Source organism: Mobula hypostoma, chromosome 2, assembly GCF_963921235.1.
Source record: "Mobula hypostoma chromosome 2, sMobHyp1.1, whole genome shotgun sequence".
NCBI classification, from domain to species: domain Eukaryota; kingdom Metazoa; phylum Chordata; class Chondrichthyes; order Myliobatiformes; family Myliobatidae; genus Mobula; species Mobula hypostoma.
Window position 1 is genome coordinate 199,797,687 of NC_086098.1, and position 17,091 is coordinate 199,814,777.

At 37.8% G+C, this 17,091-nt stretch overlaps 1 protein-coding gene across 1 annotated transcript in view; it reads left to right on the plus strand.

Moving 5' to 3' along the window:
• The window catches only part of ptgis (prostaglandin I2 (prostacyclin) synthase), a 62,446-nt gene that overhangs the window by 15,485 nt on the left and 29,870 nt on the right, over positions 1-17,091 (plus strand). The window contains exons 3-4 of the mRNA XM_063041389.1: positions 8,482-8,605; positions 13,020-13,198. Of these exons, the coding sequence (XP_062897459.1) occupies positions 8,482-8,605; positions 13,020-13,198 (303 nt within the window). The remainder of the gene's footprint in view (positions 1-8,481; positions 8,606-13,019; positions 13,199-17,091) is intronic.

A 17,091-nucleotide genomic window follows, 5' to 3' on the forward strand; every position in this document is an offset into this window, starting at 1 on the left:
AAAAGCTGAGCAAAGGCCATAGAAAACATTTAATTAACTGTCTTCAAACTGCAGCAAAATCTTACTGTCTTTGGAGGGCAGCAAACAGCAAATCTTTATGTTGCTGAAGCTGTTCCTGAAGTTATTAAAGCATACAGTGCAGTGGGCAGAGGAAATCAGGTGGGCCAATTTAATACAATGGACGTTTGATTCTCTATCCAAGTATGTAACTGTGGACTGTGCCCAAAGAATACAATGCTGCCCTCAGAGGCACAAAAAATCTATATTTTAAATTCAATGTTTTTTAAAGTAGGTTTCAATTCCTTATTTAGAAAACATCAAACTTAAATACTTGGTTTCATGCTGAGACAAAGCTTGATCCCAATTTTGGACATTTTTAATAGGGAAAAAACTTTTATCTTAGGCACTCTTTCTGAATTTTATTAATTTCAAATTGAAGGGTTACACAAAACGGAGGCAGACAATTTATTATTGTCTGTATATCATTAGAAGCTTCATATAATCATCCATCAAAATATTAAGTGAATAAATCTCAACAATTCCACTGTGTTCATTTAGCATGTCATCTAAAACTTTGATAAACTTCTATAGGTGCACAGTGGAGAGTATCCTGACTGGTTGCATCGTAACCTGGTATGGCAACACCAATGCCTAAGAATGGAAAAGCCTACAAGAATTCTGTCTGGGTAGCCTCCAACCTGATGGCATGAACATCGACTTCTCTAACCTCCACTAATGCCCCACCTTCCCCTCGTACCCCATCCGTTATTTATTTATATGCACACATTCTTTCTCTCTCTCTCCTTTTTCTCCCTCTGTCTCTCTCACTATACCCCTTGCCCATCCTCTGGGTTTTCCCCCCTCCCCCTTTTCTTTCGCCCTGGGCCTCCTGTCCCATGATCCTCTTGTATCCCTTTTGCCAATCACCTGTCCAGCTCTTGGCTCCATCCCTCCCCCTCCTGTCTTCTCCTATCATTTTGTATCTCCCCCTCCCACTCCCACTTTCAAATCTCTTACTAGCTCTTCCTTCAGTTAGGTACAGTCTCAGCCCGAAACGTCGACTGTACCTCTTCCTAGAGATGCTGCCTGGCCTGCTGTGTTCACCAGCAACTTTGATGTGTGTTACAAGAAGAGGTGTATACAGCCCAGTCTATCACAGCAAAGCTGTCCCCACTATTGAACACATCTACAAAGAGTGCTGCCACAAAAAAGTAGTTTCCATCATCAAGAACCCTGTCTTCCAGGTTGTGCTCTCTCCTTGTTGTTGCCATTGGGATGGAGGTGCAGGAGCCTTAGTTCCCACACCACCAGGTCTGGAACAGTTAGTAGCCTGAACAAGAGTGAATAACTTCTGTCACAACCATGGATTCGGTGCCGCAGAAGATATAGCAATTGCGTTCGTGAATATGCATGTATCAGCAAATTATTTTATTGTGATGGTATTTAACATTCATTCTGTCGTAGTATTTGTCAAGACTTGGACACAACAATGCTTTGCTGCCTGCTTACTTTTCACCTTGCCTGAGAAATTGGACTGTCAAGTCAACTGACCCTGAAGACTGGCGGTATTCGTTTTATTCTTCATTGTTCTTTTCAGCCACAGTGTAGGCTTCATTTTCCATTTCAGAGTTTTAGTTAATAGCCCTGTTTGGCCTAGCGTTTATTGTTTTCTTTTCCCTTTAACATTGTTTACATTAAAATCTGTGAACTATCGACCTGCTTCAGTGTCTCTTGCTCCGCACTTGGGCCATATCCGAACCGGGTGATAACTTCACTCACCTCAACACAGAACTAATTCTAACTTTTAACTTCTAACTTTCAAGGACTCTACAACTCATGTTTCCAGCATTATTTATTTATTTATCTATCTATCTATCTACTTATTATTTTTGCACAGTTCGTCCTTTTTCACATTGGTTATCTGCCTCTCTGTGTGTAGTTTTTCATTGACTCTGTTGTATCTTTTTGTCCTACTGTGAATGCCTTCAAGAAAATTAATCTCAAGTTTGTATATGTTGACATACACACTTAGAAAATAAATTTACTTTGATCTAATTGGCATGGTTTTCTTGTGGCTATACTGTCCTTTGATACTCTGTTGTATGCTGCAATGGCAAAACTCCCACAAACGACAATTTAATAACTGCATCTTTTCCAATGGATTTTTGTGGTAAAATGTTAGCAGGTTCTTAGCAGCTTTCCTTCGGTAGACTTTCACTGTTGCCCCAGGATATGGCAGCTAGGCACTCCGAAAGTCGCACATTCTGATAATCAGACAGCATGAGGTCAAACTTATTTTAGTCTATCGGCAAGTGACGTATTACAAAATACTAGTATGTGAAATTTCCTCTTATCACTAACGAATATGTTGAATCACTAAGCTGGTCATTTCCACAATTTCCCAATCTTAAAAAGACATCTATGTTTCAATAGATTTTAACTGCTCAAAACAATTTCAGGGAGGAAGAAAATTTATTCCATCATGACTGAAAATCGCATCATAAACTGACATTTTGATATTGGCTGCCACTATCAACAAAAGAAAGCTTGAATCGCACAATCACTTCAATTGCACAACCTTTCACATTTCTTGGCTGACCAGTGAATGAACTCCCTTTATTAACTGCTTTTCAAGCCATTAAACATTCATTTGTTGGATGAGAAATTAGTGAGGAAAAATTATTGCGGGAAAGTAGTCCTACTTAGCTGAATTCCATAAGTAAATACTGATAGATTACTGTGTATTTGCTAACATTATTCTGAATAATTATTTGCCACTTTGGAGTTTTTGCGCGATTGCTCAGGGAAGCTATGAGCAACTAATCCTGGTAACTTGGTAATTGGCAGGTAGTAACTATTATTGTCATATGCACCGAGATAAAGTGAAAAACTTTATTTTGCATATCAGCCATACCCATCCTTTCACCACATCAGTACGTTGATGCAGTACAAAGGAAAGCAATAAGAAAATTGGGGAAAATGTGTTACGGTTACAGGGGAAGTATAGTGCAGGCAGACAGTAAGGTGCAATGTCACAACGAGGTAGATTCTGAGAGCAAGAGTCATCATATTTTACAAGGGAACTGTTCAATAGTCTTATAACTTCAGGAGAGAAGCTGTTCTTGAGCCTAGTGGTACGTGTTTTCAGACGAGGAAACCCAATAGTTTTTCTGAAGAAGCCTTTGACTAAACTTCCAAGACGGACAAGGACAAACATTCATTTCCCAGAACACTATTTTGAACAGCATTTTAATTTCTGTCTGCTTTAAAATGCCTTCTTTGAATTTACCCATAGAAAATAGGTGATATATACATTGAAATACGAAGCAGTATTGTAATCACAAGCACACAGAAGAGACAGCTTGAATGAATCAATCATGAAGTTCCAACATTGGATGCTAATATTAGTGCACTTAACATTGCCACAAGAAATAGTTTCTGCAGTATCTCTGTAGCTTTCTAAATAAATACAGTACCTGAATTCCAATCAATAAATGGATATTGAGTGTGGAATGAGTTACCAGCACAAGTGGTCCATGCGAGCTTGATTTCAATGTTTAAGCGAAGTTTCAATAGATAGTAGGGATATGGAGATCTGTGGTCTGGTGCAGGTCAATGGGAGTAGGCTATTTGAATGGTTTCTGCATAGACTAGTTGGGCCAAAGAGCCTGTTTCTGTGCTGTACTCTGTGACTCTCTATGACTCTAGGAAAATGACAAAAGAGGGGATTTTAGCTCAAACATTAAATCTCAGATTGCCATAGTCATCATAGACCTCCGTCATCAGTTTATCTCTGTTATCTATGACCACACATTGAATCAAATTGAATCTCTTATTGAAGATTTAAACTTTCAAATCATCCTTAAACATCTTTGATGATCAAATATTTTTTTTAAAAAAGATTAAGTTAATTTTTTAAAATAACTAGTCTACTTAGAATGCATTTAAATGGTAGAAAATAATCAATTCTGTCAAGATTAGGCAAAATTGAAACAACTAATTTGCACTTATAAACCTAAGAGGTTCTGCAGATGTTGAATATCTAGAGTAAAACACACAAAGTTCTGGAGGAACTCAGCAAGTCAGGTAGCATCAATGGAAATAAACAGAAGACGTTTCGACTGAGGCCTTGCATCAGGATAATTTGCACTTACCTTTTACAGTCAAGGTCAGTGGTCATAATCTAATGTTACACACCTCATGCAAACGTTGGGTGCAGAAGCCAGGCGCCAAATGAACCAGCTGCCTTTTACACAGCCTCCTCATCCTTCTAGACTTCTAAACTTCAGCAAGTATAGACACAGAATCAGCAAACACTCCTTATACATTAATCCTGTCATTCACGTGAAACTTCTCTAGACCAGTTTCCAAGCCAGCACATTTTTTTTAGATAAGGGGTCCAAAATTGCTCTCAATGCTCCAAGTGCGGTCTGACCAATGCCTTATAAGGCCTCAGCATGTTCTAAGTCAACGTTAAATTAAATTAATCAAAATCAATCAGACCTGGAAAGTGGATATGAAATTTTCTTCTACATTGTATTTGCATTTTGGAATTAATTGTGTTGTAACTGTCTGAAACTAAGCCACTTGGATGCTGTAACTGGAAAATGTAAAAATTATTTGTTCTGGCAACAAACCTTCAGGTGTGCGAGTCTAGCTGGATTCACTTAGACTCCAATAGAATCTCAATCTCAGCACAAATATAACAATAATTAACTACAGTTTCAATTGCTATGATTACTGACTTAACATTACCGTTTGGAATATCGTCAGGTAAGTTTACATAATTACATATTAATAATGACAGCATATCCCAACTAGCAGAACCCCTTTGAGTATTCAATACAGGTGCCTGTTCTAAAAGCCTTTCTACAAAGTCCAGACACAAAAAATATACCCTTTTTATTATAGTGTTAAAGGATGGCTCCATAAAAATACAACAATTCAGAATGTAAGAGCCATGTATCTATTTTCTGTCTGTCTGTACTCTATTTTGAACTGTATTTATTTTGGGTTAGGGCATGGCAGTTACTATTCATGTGTTGTCTTTAGTTCAGTTTTTAGCTGTGGTTAGAGTTAGAAGCAGCTGGAAATGACATTTTTTTGTTGACCGCTTCGGTTCGCTTGGATATGTTTCGTTGATCGTTTAAATGTGTTTAAGAATGCTTGGCTTAAGTACGTTTGAATATGCTTAGACTGTTTCTTTCATCTTACTAGTTTAGCTTCATTAGTTTTATCATTACCAGATAGTTTGTCTTTGTGGGTTTCTCAATAGATGATTCTTTCACTTCGGAATATTGTTATTGTGCAAAGCGCATCATATAGTGTCAGCCCCCACCCTCTCAGTAGTTTTGTTTTAAAATGACCACTACTCAAAAGGTTAAGTGACAAAAACTGATCTGTACTGAACTGTGCCCCAAGTGGCAGGGATATATCTTTAATAAACATGCTAAAAGCAGGAACATTCATCTGCTGTCTTTCCCTGTGTAGTTTCAATGGGACAGAGAATGTGCCACACTCAGTGACTGGTATTTAAATTGTGTACAGGTTATATTTCCTGAAGACTGGTCCTTACTTTAGCTAATCTATAATTATGCTATCCATAATTATCCTTAACAGATAATATCTTGAGACTTAAGACAATTGGGATCAATTTCCAGACTAAATTTTTATATTTTCATTCCCACTTGAAGTATTTGAGACAATTGTCAAAAATAAACATTATGCCCAATGCATTTGTTAAGGCTGGTTTTAACATATTGGGTGACTAAATCTGGAGTGGGCTTGTACCACACTTGGTCTACTGTATCTGTAACAAGCAATCCATCTGCCTTCATAGGAATAATATGAGTTGTTCCTTTGTTGCCTTGGTTCTACTTGCCCTGGTTCGACTAGCTCACTCCATTCTTCATCCACTTCATTGCTCTCCTCTCTGCTTCCCAGCCCCAGAATGGATTTACTTGCGGGCTAAGCAGGCATCCAAGTCAGATAGTGTCAGTAAGCAAGCTGTATGCCTTAATGAAGCTTTAAAATCATGTAGAAAATGAGATGCATATTTATGTTATATAATGTTATGATGAGGTTGTATAAGGCATTGGTGAGGCCGAATCTGGAGTACTGTGTTCAGTTTTGGTCACCAAATTACAGGAAGGATATAAATAAGGTTGAAAGGGTGCAGAGAAGGTTTACAAGGATGTTGCCAGGACTTGAGAAACTCAGTTACAGAGAAAGGTTGAATAGGTTAGGATTTTATTCCCTGGAGCGTAGAAGAATGAGGGGAGATTTGATAGAGGTATATAAAATGATGATGGGTATAGATAGAGTGAAGGCAAACAGGCTTTTTCCACTGAGGCAAGGGGAGAAAAAAACCAGAGGACATGTGTTAAGGGTGAGGGGGGAAAAGTTTAAAGAGAACATTAGCGGGGGCTTCTTCAGACAGAGAGTGGTGGGAGTGTGGAATGAGCTGCCAGACGAGGTGGTAAATGCGGGTTCTTTTTTAACATTTAAGAATAAATTGGACAGATACATGGATGGGAGGTGTATGGAGGGATATGGTCCGTGTGCAGGTCAGTGGGACTAGGCAGAAAATGGTTCGGCACAGCCAAGAAGGACCAAAAGGCCTGTTTCTGTGCTGTAGTTTCTATGGTTTCTATGGCTTCCATTTTAGTCGTTTTTTTCACTTCTACACTGGAAATTGGTGTGACCAAAAAAAAACAGGATATATTCACAAAAGGAAAATACAGCTTTATTTGTGGTTTTATTTATTCCCAAAAGGAGCTCAGCCAGTCTAGTTCTACTAAAATATTTATTTTTATTTCCTTCCATAACAATTCTATTTGTTTGTACAGGAGTTATGTCCTGTAGAAATTTCCTGGCAGAGAATAAAAAAGAACAAACTGAAATTATTGTTTGGTAGTTACTAAAGTAATGTTTTAGGGAAATAGCCTTCATCATTTTCAGTGCATCCTGTCTAGATATTATTTGTCTTCACATCTTTCATTGTTTGAATGGCTAAGGGAGCTCTACAGAATTCTGAGAGGGGTCATGGTAGGGGTTGCTGATTGATGGAGAAGGGTGTACCACCATGTAGAAGATTTAGCTATGGGAGTTGAGGTTGCAAATAACGTAGACAAGCATTTCATTCCTTTTGTAGGCATCACACTTCAGAACTGCAGGTATAAGAACAAGGTGCCTTGGGAATGTTGAACAACAAGTGCCCCTAAATATTATTGTTCAAGTTCCCTTATGGTGCTTCACAAGGAATATTACACATGAAAGACCATGATGCTGTGCGATCAGGGTTACAAGAATAACCAATTAGAGGAAGTGTGTAGTCAAACTATCCAAGTGGGGTGAAGTGCCATATTTAAATTTGCCACTGTCATAGGCCAAATGAAAGGTGGTGATGAATCAGCATATAGGAGGGAGATTGAAAATCTGGCTGAATGGTGCCACAACAACAACCTCTTACTCAATGTCAGCAAGACTGATTATGACTTCAGAAGGAGGAAGCCAACGGTCCATAAAATAGTCCCCATCAGAGGATCAGAAGTGGAAAGGGTCAGCAACTTTAAGTTCCTTGTTGTTACCATTTCAGAGGACCTGACTTGGGCCCAGCATGTAACTGCAATTATTAAGAAAGCTCAAAAGCACCTCTGCTTCCTTAGGAGTTTCATAAGATTCGGCATGACAACTTCTGTAGATGTGTGGTGGAGAGTATATTGACTGGCTGCATCGCAGCCTGGTATGGAAACACCCAATGCCCGTCAAAACCCTACAAAAAAATAGTTGACATGGCCCAGTCCGTCACAGGTAAAGCCCTTGCCATCATTGAACGCATCTACTCGGAGCATTGTTACAGGAAAGTAATATCTATCATCAGGTACCCCACCACCCAATTCACGCTCTCTTCTCATGGCTGCAATCAGGAGGAAGGTACAGGAGCCTCAAGACTCGCATCTCCAGGTTCAGGAACAGTAAATTCCCCTCAACCATCAGGCTCTTGAACCAAAGGGAAAAACCTATTTGCCCCATCATTGAAATGTTTCCACAACCTATCGACTCACTTTCTAGGACTCTTCGTTTCATGTTCACAATATTTATTGCTTATTTATTCAATTTTAATGCTTTTTTGCATTTGCAATTTGTTGTCTTTTGCTCACTGTTTGAATGCCCAAGTTCATGCATTTTTTCATTGCTTCTATTATGGTTATTATTCTATTATGGACCTATTGAGTTTGACCACAAGTAAATGAATCCCAGGTTCATATATAGTGACATATATTTACTTCCAACTTTGAAGTGACTCAGATGTTGTTGCAAATATTAAAATTGATTGTCTATTCTGGTATTATTTAATACACGTTTTAATCTATTTCTGTTGGTTCTTTGTTTAAGCCACACGTCCATTATCCTTTTCAGTCATGTTCACAGCATTAATAATAATTGTTAGTCACTTAATTCTTTTAATTGTTCTTTTAGGTTACCAAATGAACCACCTCTAGATAAAGGCTTTATCCCCTGGCTGGGACATGCCCTTGAGTCTAGGAAGGATATTGCCAAGTTTTTATTGAAGATGAAGACAAAACATGGAGACATTTTCACAGTAAGCTTCCTTTAATCTTGAGTCCAAGCAATTGCCTAGAAATTGAAATTCATTCTTTTTTTGTGCACTAAAGATGACATAACGTCTATTTGTATTTACTGAAAAATAATCCAAAATTGCACAAGAATGATGAGATGTAGTTCTGTGATCCATGCTTTAACATAAAACTTCATCAATGCCCATTTGGATCTCTGTACAGGCCTTACAACTGCCATTTTAATGTGCCACTAAGTTAAAGATCCAATGGCAGTCACACTACATTAACAGGTAGTCTTTCAATACCTATGCAAATAACCACCAGCAAAAGTCAGATGCCTGTGGTAAATTGTTTTTGGAATAACTTCTGATGAAGTCCTGCCCTAATGAAGTGTCTTGGCCCAAAATGCTGATTGTTTATTCTTTTTCATAGTTGCTGCCAGACCAGCATTTTGTGTGTACTGCTTGGATTTCCAGTATCCACAGATTTTTTTCTAGTTTTTTTTTAGAAGTGTTCTGAGTCTATTTAAAATAATTGTTGTTTTAGCAGAAATAACTTTTACTCTACTTAACTCGCATCAAATATCTCTTATGTGCTATTTTAATAAAAAATAAGGTGGAATGGTCCTAATTCTAAGCATATATGTGCAAACTTCCAGATATACTTGTTTTGATTTAACATTGCTTTTGGAATAACCTAAGCACTGATTTTATTTCTATTGTCACTTCAAAGTGACTTCAAATGCAATCGCTCTGGGATATATAGCCTCTTTAGTTATACAACACTTCTAATTTTCTAAATGAAATGCAGAACAGTCCACTTCTGTGAATCAAAATAGTTAGTTATATTTAAATGCCTGAATATAAACATGCACTAATTTATACCATATTGATGTGCAAAATTATAAAAAAGAAAGTGCACATTGAAATGTAAATTTTTGTTTGATAAGACATTGGTAAAGATCTATTGCTGTTATTGTTAGTGAGACTGTTTCAGTTTGATACTTTGCAAAGTTGTTCAACATACTCCAAAAAGATAATAGCTCCTACTGCCCTCTAGTGGTGCAAAGAATCAAACACTTGAAAGGGGAAACAGGATTAATTAAACATGTCAAAGGAGAAAGCATGTTGGGACAATGATATTTTGGTTGAATTTTTCCTCAGGGTCCTATTAGATTATTACAGGTAGGATTAAATTTTACAGATGTTATTACATCTGGGTTAACATTGGTGTCAAAATAACAATGACTACATATTGCTACTTCTAAGTCTAGCACCAATCTTACAAGTAATATGTCTTTTTGTCATGGACTACGTTGTTGCTACAGCATTGCTGCATTTAGTGCATGATCTGACAGCATTACCTTTTGGATCTCTGGATTCATTTTTCGCATCAGAAGCCTGTGCTATTTACAGTATCTGTTTTCTTTACTGCCGTGTTCCTTTTCAGCTGGCCTTTCTCAATCCTGCCTGTGTTTGTCCATTAGGACTGTTATGCACCCATTAAAGACCTTCCTGAAATTTGATTTTTGACTTTCAATGTTGAGTTCTCAAGTTTCAAGCAAGAATCAGGTGAATGACTACAGAAAGCATCCTGATAAATTGATAACGCATGTGGAAATGATGCTCTGCAGTTTCTCCCAACAACATTCCAGCAGTTTCACCCATACATTGAGAGATTTTTTTTTAATTAAGATTACCATTAAAATTTGCCAAGGAATGTATCAACTTATGATAGTACATTCAGAACCAAAGCATTTTTACCTCATTTTACCTACAGAAACAGAACAGTATCTTAGGTTAAAGTTCTTCTTGCCAAGTGTTCCTTCAAAACGTGCCAGTAAATGTGTCTGGTTGCAGTATATTATCAGCACAAAGCTTTCCTCTGGTTGTCATATTACACTAAAGTTTAGCTGCTGGTTTCACAGGGAACTCCTGACTAGCTGAAGTGCAGTGTCAACATATTCTGGGTAATCTATTTGTACTGACCTCGGGTGGGGGGGGGCGAGTGTGGAGGGAGGTGGTTTAGATGCACCTTGTATCCAAACCCTTACTATTCCACCAGTTATAGTTTGTGCATCTGGTGTAGCCCCATTCAACTGAACAGAGTCCTCTGATTTGTTAACATGGAAGAGGGTTCTGTTTTTCACATTATTATAATTTACTGAAATTTCTAACTGTTGAATGTAGCTTTAAATGAATTAATTTACATAAAAATTATTTTGAAACTGCAGAAAAGGCCTTATAACGACATAAATTCTCAGGAAGCCATCAAGGAGGTGCAGAAGAAGGGGGCCTTAATTTGTACCATCAGCAGTGTAGTCACAGTGTGCAGACCACTCTGTATGAATAACACTAAGACTAGTAGAGCACTGAGAGCATTGCAGCCAGAAAAGATAAGGACAACTCCTTATCAGGAGGCGACTGTAAGGCATGGGCTTGGTCCAATGCAGTCCAGTACAATGCTTCCCTGTGGGTTGCTGTACAGAAACCTTTGTTACAAGTGTACCTGGGGATACATCGTAGTGAGTTGCCTTGTCATTAACAAAGGTTGCACGTATTGACAGTGTCCTCTCTCTTAAACACAACCCATGGAATATTAATTACAAATATTAAGGCAAAGTACTCTACTCATATTTGCTTCTTCAGATAAAGAATATATAAACAATATATTGTTTTGTTTTTTTAGTTGAACATCAATAGTGCCTTAGTCATCTAGTTAGCCATAACCAGATTCAGAATGCAAGTTAGTTGATGGCACTTCTGGCTCTGAGTTAGAAAGAAGGAGTTTCAAGTCACACTCCACAGAACTGAATATTAAGATATAGATTAAGATGCAGACACAATAGTCTGCAGATGCTGGAAATCTGGAGAAGCACACAAAAAGCCAGAGGAACTCCACAGTCCAGGTGGCATCTATTGAGGGAAATAAACAAAAAACATCACTCACAACACGCTGGAGGAACTCAGCAGGTCGCTGGAGTTCCTCCAGCGTGTTGTGAGTGTTGCTTTGACCCCAGCATCTACAGAGTATTTTGTGGTTAGACAAAAAACATTTTGGGTCGATATCTTGATCAGGAGATATCAAACACTTGAAATTCATGAAAGAGTTCTGCACTGCCAGTGGTTCTACCTTTGGGACCAGATGTTAATCTGGTGTTCCTTTTGCCTTCTCGGATGGATAAAAAAAAGTCTCATGGCATTATTTGAAGGAAAACCAAATTATCTTTAGTTTCCATGTCAATACACCCTAAATCAACATAACAGAAGAAAAGCAAATGTAGTTAACATCACTTTGAGATTAAAGGCAACTCAAATTGGTTGCAAACAACAGGAATTCTGCAGATGCTGGAAATTCAAGCAACATACATCAAAGTTGCTGGTGAACGCAGCAGGCCAAGCAGCATCTATAGGAAGAGGCGCAGTCGACGTTTCAGGCCGAGACCCTTCGTCAGGAAATTGGTTGGTTTGTTTCCTACTCTGCTATAATGACTTAATATGAGCTACTTAAAATATACCTGGAAGGTTACTGGATGTACCTCAAAGCTACATACTAAGAGATGGGGCATGCAATTTGTTTCAAAAATTCTTTGTTAGCTGGGATGAATACAATGATTCAAATTGATCCCTTCTGTGCCCTGAATCTCAATAATCTGGAAAATTAACATGGCTGCTTTCAGTTATAAATGAACAGACATTAAAAAGTAAAAGAAAGAGATCTCAGGTGGTAAAACAAAACAAAATAAAAGGATGAAATTAGTGGGGCAGCCCAACCTGCCCCCAGTTCTTCTTCATCACACACTCATCCATCTAACTGTTTTGCATCTTGTTTTGTTTATCTTCCCTACCCCCACCCCACTACCTCACATGGTTCCTGACGCAGGTCCCTTACCCAAAATGTTGACACCTTCTGTCTGCAGAACTTAACTTGCTGAGCTCTTCCATTGGTCTGCCTTTTGATATATTGGGAAAAAAACTTAACTCTAAAGCAGAACAGAACATGAAAAAAGGAAATGTGGTTTGCAAAAAATAACTGTCTATGAAAGAACATAGAACATAGAATAGTATAGCACAGTACCGGCTCTTCGGCCCACAGTGTTATGCAGACCCTTAAATCCTGCCTCCCATATAATCCCCCACCTTAAATTCCTCCATATACCTGTCAAGTAGTCTCTTAAATTTCACTAGATTTTGGAGAAAGAACGGTTTACATGTGTCACATCAATTTTATTCATATTATGTAGAGATTCTTCAGTGATAATTTTCTCTTTTACTTAAAGATGAGCAAATGTGGGATTGAAAGTAAAGGTAGGTCATGGATTTGCCTTTAGTACTGTTTGAGTGCTATGTGAAACTTAAATTCACACGCCTAAGTTTTGTGGCATTCTATATGTGCCTACTAAGTCTGGATTCTTGATCATGTTTTCTTTTCACTCAGGTCCGAATGGCAGGGCGATATGTAACTTTCTTATTTGATCCTCACTCATTCGATGCAGTTGTATCAGAATCCAGTGCAAAGTTGGACTTTACAAAATATTCGTTAACTTTAATGGATAAAATGTTCAACGTTCGACTTCCTGACTATGATCCAAATGAAGAGAAAGCTTTGATGAAAATGTAAGCATTCTGAATTAAACTAAGATACAATCTGAAGTGTATTTAAAAGATAAATTATTCGATTGTGTGAAATTTCGCAAAGAGTTAAGATTCAGATAAAAAATATTTAGTCTTTATAGATGCCTGAACATCTATAATTCATTAGACTATAGAGTCATGGTGTCATATGGCACAAAAACAGAACCTTTGGCTCACCACGAACATACTGCCAGTCAAGTATCTGTATGCTTGATGTGGAATTTACAGAGATGTTTAAAAAACATTGGCCCAAAATTTCAAAAAAAGCTGCTCAAAAAGCACTTGCCTACAGGGTAAAACTACCCTCACTTCAAATGTGTCCTCTGGTGTGATCTTGCAAAAAGGAGCCAGCCCCAATCTAGTCCGATTGACAAGACCTTAAGTAGTAAAGTCTCTGTAGAGTGGGAATTCCACTGAAACCATTTGTAAAAGTGAAGCAACACTCATCAAAGTTGCTGGTGATCACAGCAGGCCAGGCAGCATCTCTAGGAAGTGGTACAAAAGCCTTGGCCTCCAAATGACCCTCCTGTCAATACTATCGGTGAATGTTCATTGCTAAACATACGACATTCACAAATCATTAAAGATTAAATGCACTATTAAAAGTGTTACTTTATAAAGAGGGAAGAAGAAGAAAGACGAAAACTAATTCAAATATTGCAGATGTTGAAACTGAAATAAAATAAAAACATTGAAAGTATGTAGTATGTTAGAACTATCTGAGAACTTGAGTTAGTTTTGAGTTAATTATCATTGTCATGTGCACATGTGCATAGATGCAGAGATACTTAGCTGCAGCAATATCACAGCCACATAGCATTAGATAATTAGCATTCACAAATTAAAATATAAATTATGCGCAATGTAACTGTGCAAACGTTTCTATCTCTCGCCTTAGCTGTGTTGTTAATGGAAGTTTCAGGCCTCTATCTTGCAGTTGATTTTGTGGTTTCTGTAATCCTGACCTATTATGGCTTCTTATCATGGCTGCTTTATATTATTGTTATCCTCATTTAAATTTAGCAGTCTGTTAGGAAGCTTATCTTCTCAAATATTTTTTGTCAAGATAATATATCTGTAAGTCATCCATTCCTTAACGCAAGTTTCTGGAATCTCACTTCAGACATGGGCTGTTAATCATCTAGGACTCAAAAACCAAAACAATTCAGTATCAAAATCAGCAGATGCACTTTGAAAATCCTGCAATGACTTAGTCATTAACTTAAATGCAAATGCCTTGGAAAAGCTGCTTCGTGAGAAGTTGTGCAATGGTGCGGGTACCAACTCATTTCTTAAAGAATTATTGGGCATAGAAATATTCTGACACTTATTTTCTAAAGCATAGGTTTATGTCATTAAAATCTAGAAAGCTATTTGATAAATTAAAACTGAGAAAAGCTAACTCACCATTGATATTGTATGAATTTAAACATTGAGAAATCTTAAAAAGAAGCAGTTGCTGAGGTAATTGAAGCATTGGTTGGATTCTGCTGAAATTCCCCAGGTTCTATTTAGGACCCAGAGTTCTAAGTAGAAAGTAAACTTATTATCAACGTACACACATGTCACCATATGCAACCCTGAGATTCATTTTTTTGTGGGCATACTCAATAAATCCATAATAGAATAACAACCATTATAGTTTGTAGGTGTGCTCTGTGGTGGGAAGGCTTACTTGTGATGAACTGAGTCATATCCATTACTTTTTGTGGGGTTTTCCATTCAAGGGCATTGGTGTTCCCATACCAGGCAGTGATGCAGCCAGTCAATATACTCTCCCCTACACATATATAGAAGTTTTTTCGACGTTTTAGAGGTCATTCTGAATATTCTCAAACTCCTAAGGAAGTAGAGGTGCTGCCATGCTTTCTTTGTAATTATGCACAGGTCCTCCGAAATAATAACACCGAGGAATTTAATGTTGCTTACGCTCTTGACCTCCGATCCTCCAATGAGGATTGGCTCATAGACCTCTGGTTTCAGTTATGTTTTGTAACTTCAAAACATTAAACTAATTTAACAGAAGACATGGGAGTCTGGGTATGCAGGTCCAACTTCGTACTTACTTCATGCATACATATCCTGTGGTGGCGTGATGACGTATGCAATTCATGTATTTATACATATAACCTGTAAGTAAATATTTAAAGAAAAAGAATGCTTACTCAAATAATATATTTACAATATTACTCAAATACTACCAAAATTTTCAATACACACAAATTTCCTCCTCCTGAAGCCAACAATCATTTGCTTGGCCTTGCTGACATCAAGTAAGATGTTGTTGTTATGGCATGACTCAGCCAGATTTTCAATCTCCCTCCTATATGCTGATTCGTCACCACCTTTGATTCAAGACAGCAATGATTCAGCAAACTTGAATACAGCATTGGAGGCTGTGCGTATCCACATTAAGTGTAAAGTGAGTAGAGCGGGGTGGAGGGGTAGAGTTGCTAAGCGCACAGCTCTGTGGGGGACGTGTAGTGATGGAGACCATGGAGGATATGCTGTTGCCAATCCAAGCACTGCAAATGTAGAAGGATAGTTAGCCTAACATCTATCATTAGGAAAATGCAGAAACCTGTCATTAAGCAGGAGGACATTTATAAACTCATACAAAATCTAGCAGAGTCAATGTGGCTTTATGAAAGGGAAATTACATTTGACATAGACCATAGAACAGTACAGTACAGTACAGGCCCTTCGGTCCACAATGTTGTGCCGACCCTTAAACCCTGCCTCCCATATAACCCCCCACCTTAAATTTCTCCATTGAACCATCAAACCATGGAGACACCTCATGAACTCCAACAGTCCCCGACGACTCTATGATTTCAGCTGCCGAGGCTGATGTGATATCATCCTTCAGGAGGGTGAACCCATGAAAAGCATCCAACCCAGAAGGGTATCTGACCAAGTGACTAAAGGTCTGTGCTGATCAAGTGGTTGGACTTTTCACTAATATCTTTAACTTCTCAACTGTCTGAGGTACCCACCTGTTTTAACCAGTCTTCAGTTATACTGGTGCCTAAGAAGAATATGGTAACCTGCCTCAATAAGTATCATCCAGAGGCACTTAAATCCTCTGTGATAAAGTGCTTTAAGAGATTGGTGATGAAAAATATCAACTCCCTCCTGAGAAACTGTTGTGTATTTAATATTTCAGTGATATTTGAATAATATTATAAATATATTGTTTGATTGGGCATTCTTTGTTTGTTTTAATAATTCATTATAAGTAGTATGTAATAGTATGTGAATGGCATATGTCATCACACTGCCACGTCATACCTGAGCACCTCGCTTAAAGCAAAAACAAAGTTAGACGCGTTACTGCCGGCTCCGTCTTTTTGCTTTCAATTAGTTTTATGTTTGGAGTTGCAACACATAAAAGTGGCAATGAGAAAGTTTTAAATGAACTCGAGGCAACCAAATACCTGTACAAGTGCAGGAAGACATCCCAATTTAAAAAAGCACAGTGAGACATTCATGATTTTAAAAAAAGCCCAGCACATGTCTAGTTAGAAAAGGAGACTGAGATGATCAAGTTTTTTTTAAACAATCCAAAAACAGACAAATTCACCGTTTATAAAGAGTGAGTTTATAAACAGGTTCTTAAAGAGTGATAATAATCAAAAAATTAAAAAATGCAGAAATGGCTGACTATATCAGAAAGATTGACATGTTCAATTGCACAAGAGATAAATGGATATTGTATACTAAGAGAATTAATCAGTATTTTAAAGCAAATGGAATAGCCAATCAAAAGTGGATGCCAGTTTTGCTGAGTGCAATTGGGTTTAAAAGCCTACATTTGCTTAGAAGTTTGACTGCTCCAACCAAATCAGCTGATATGAGCTTTGCTGATATTGTGA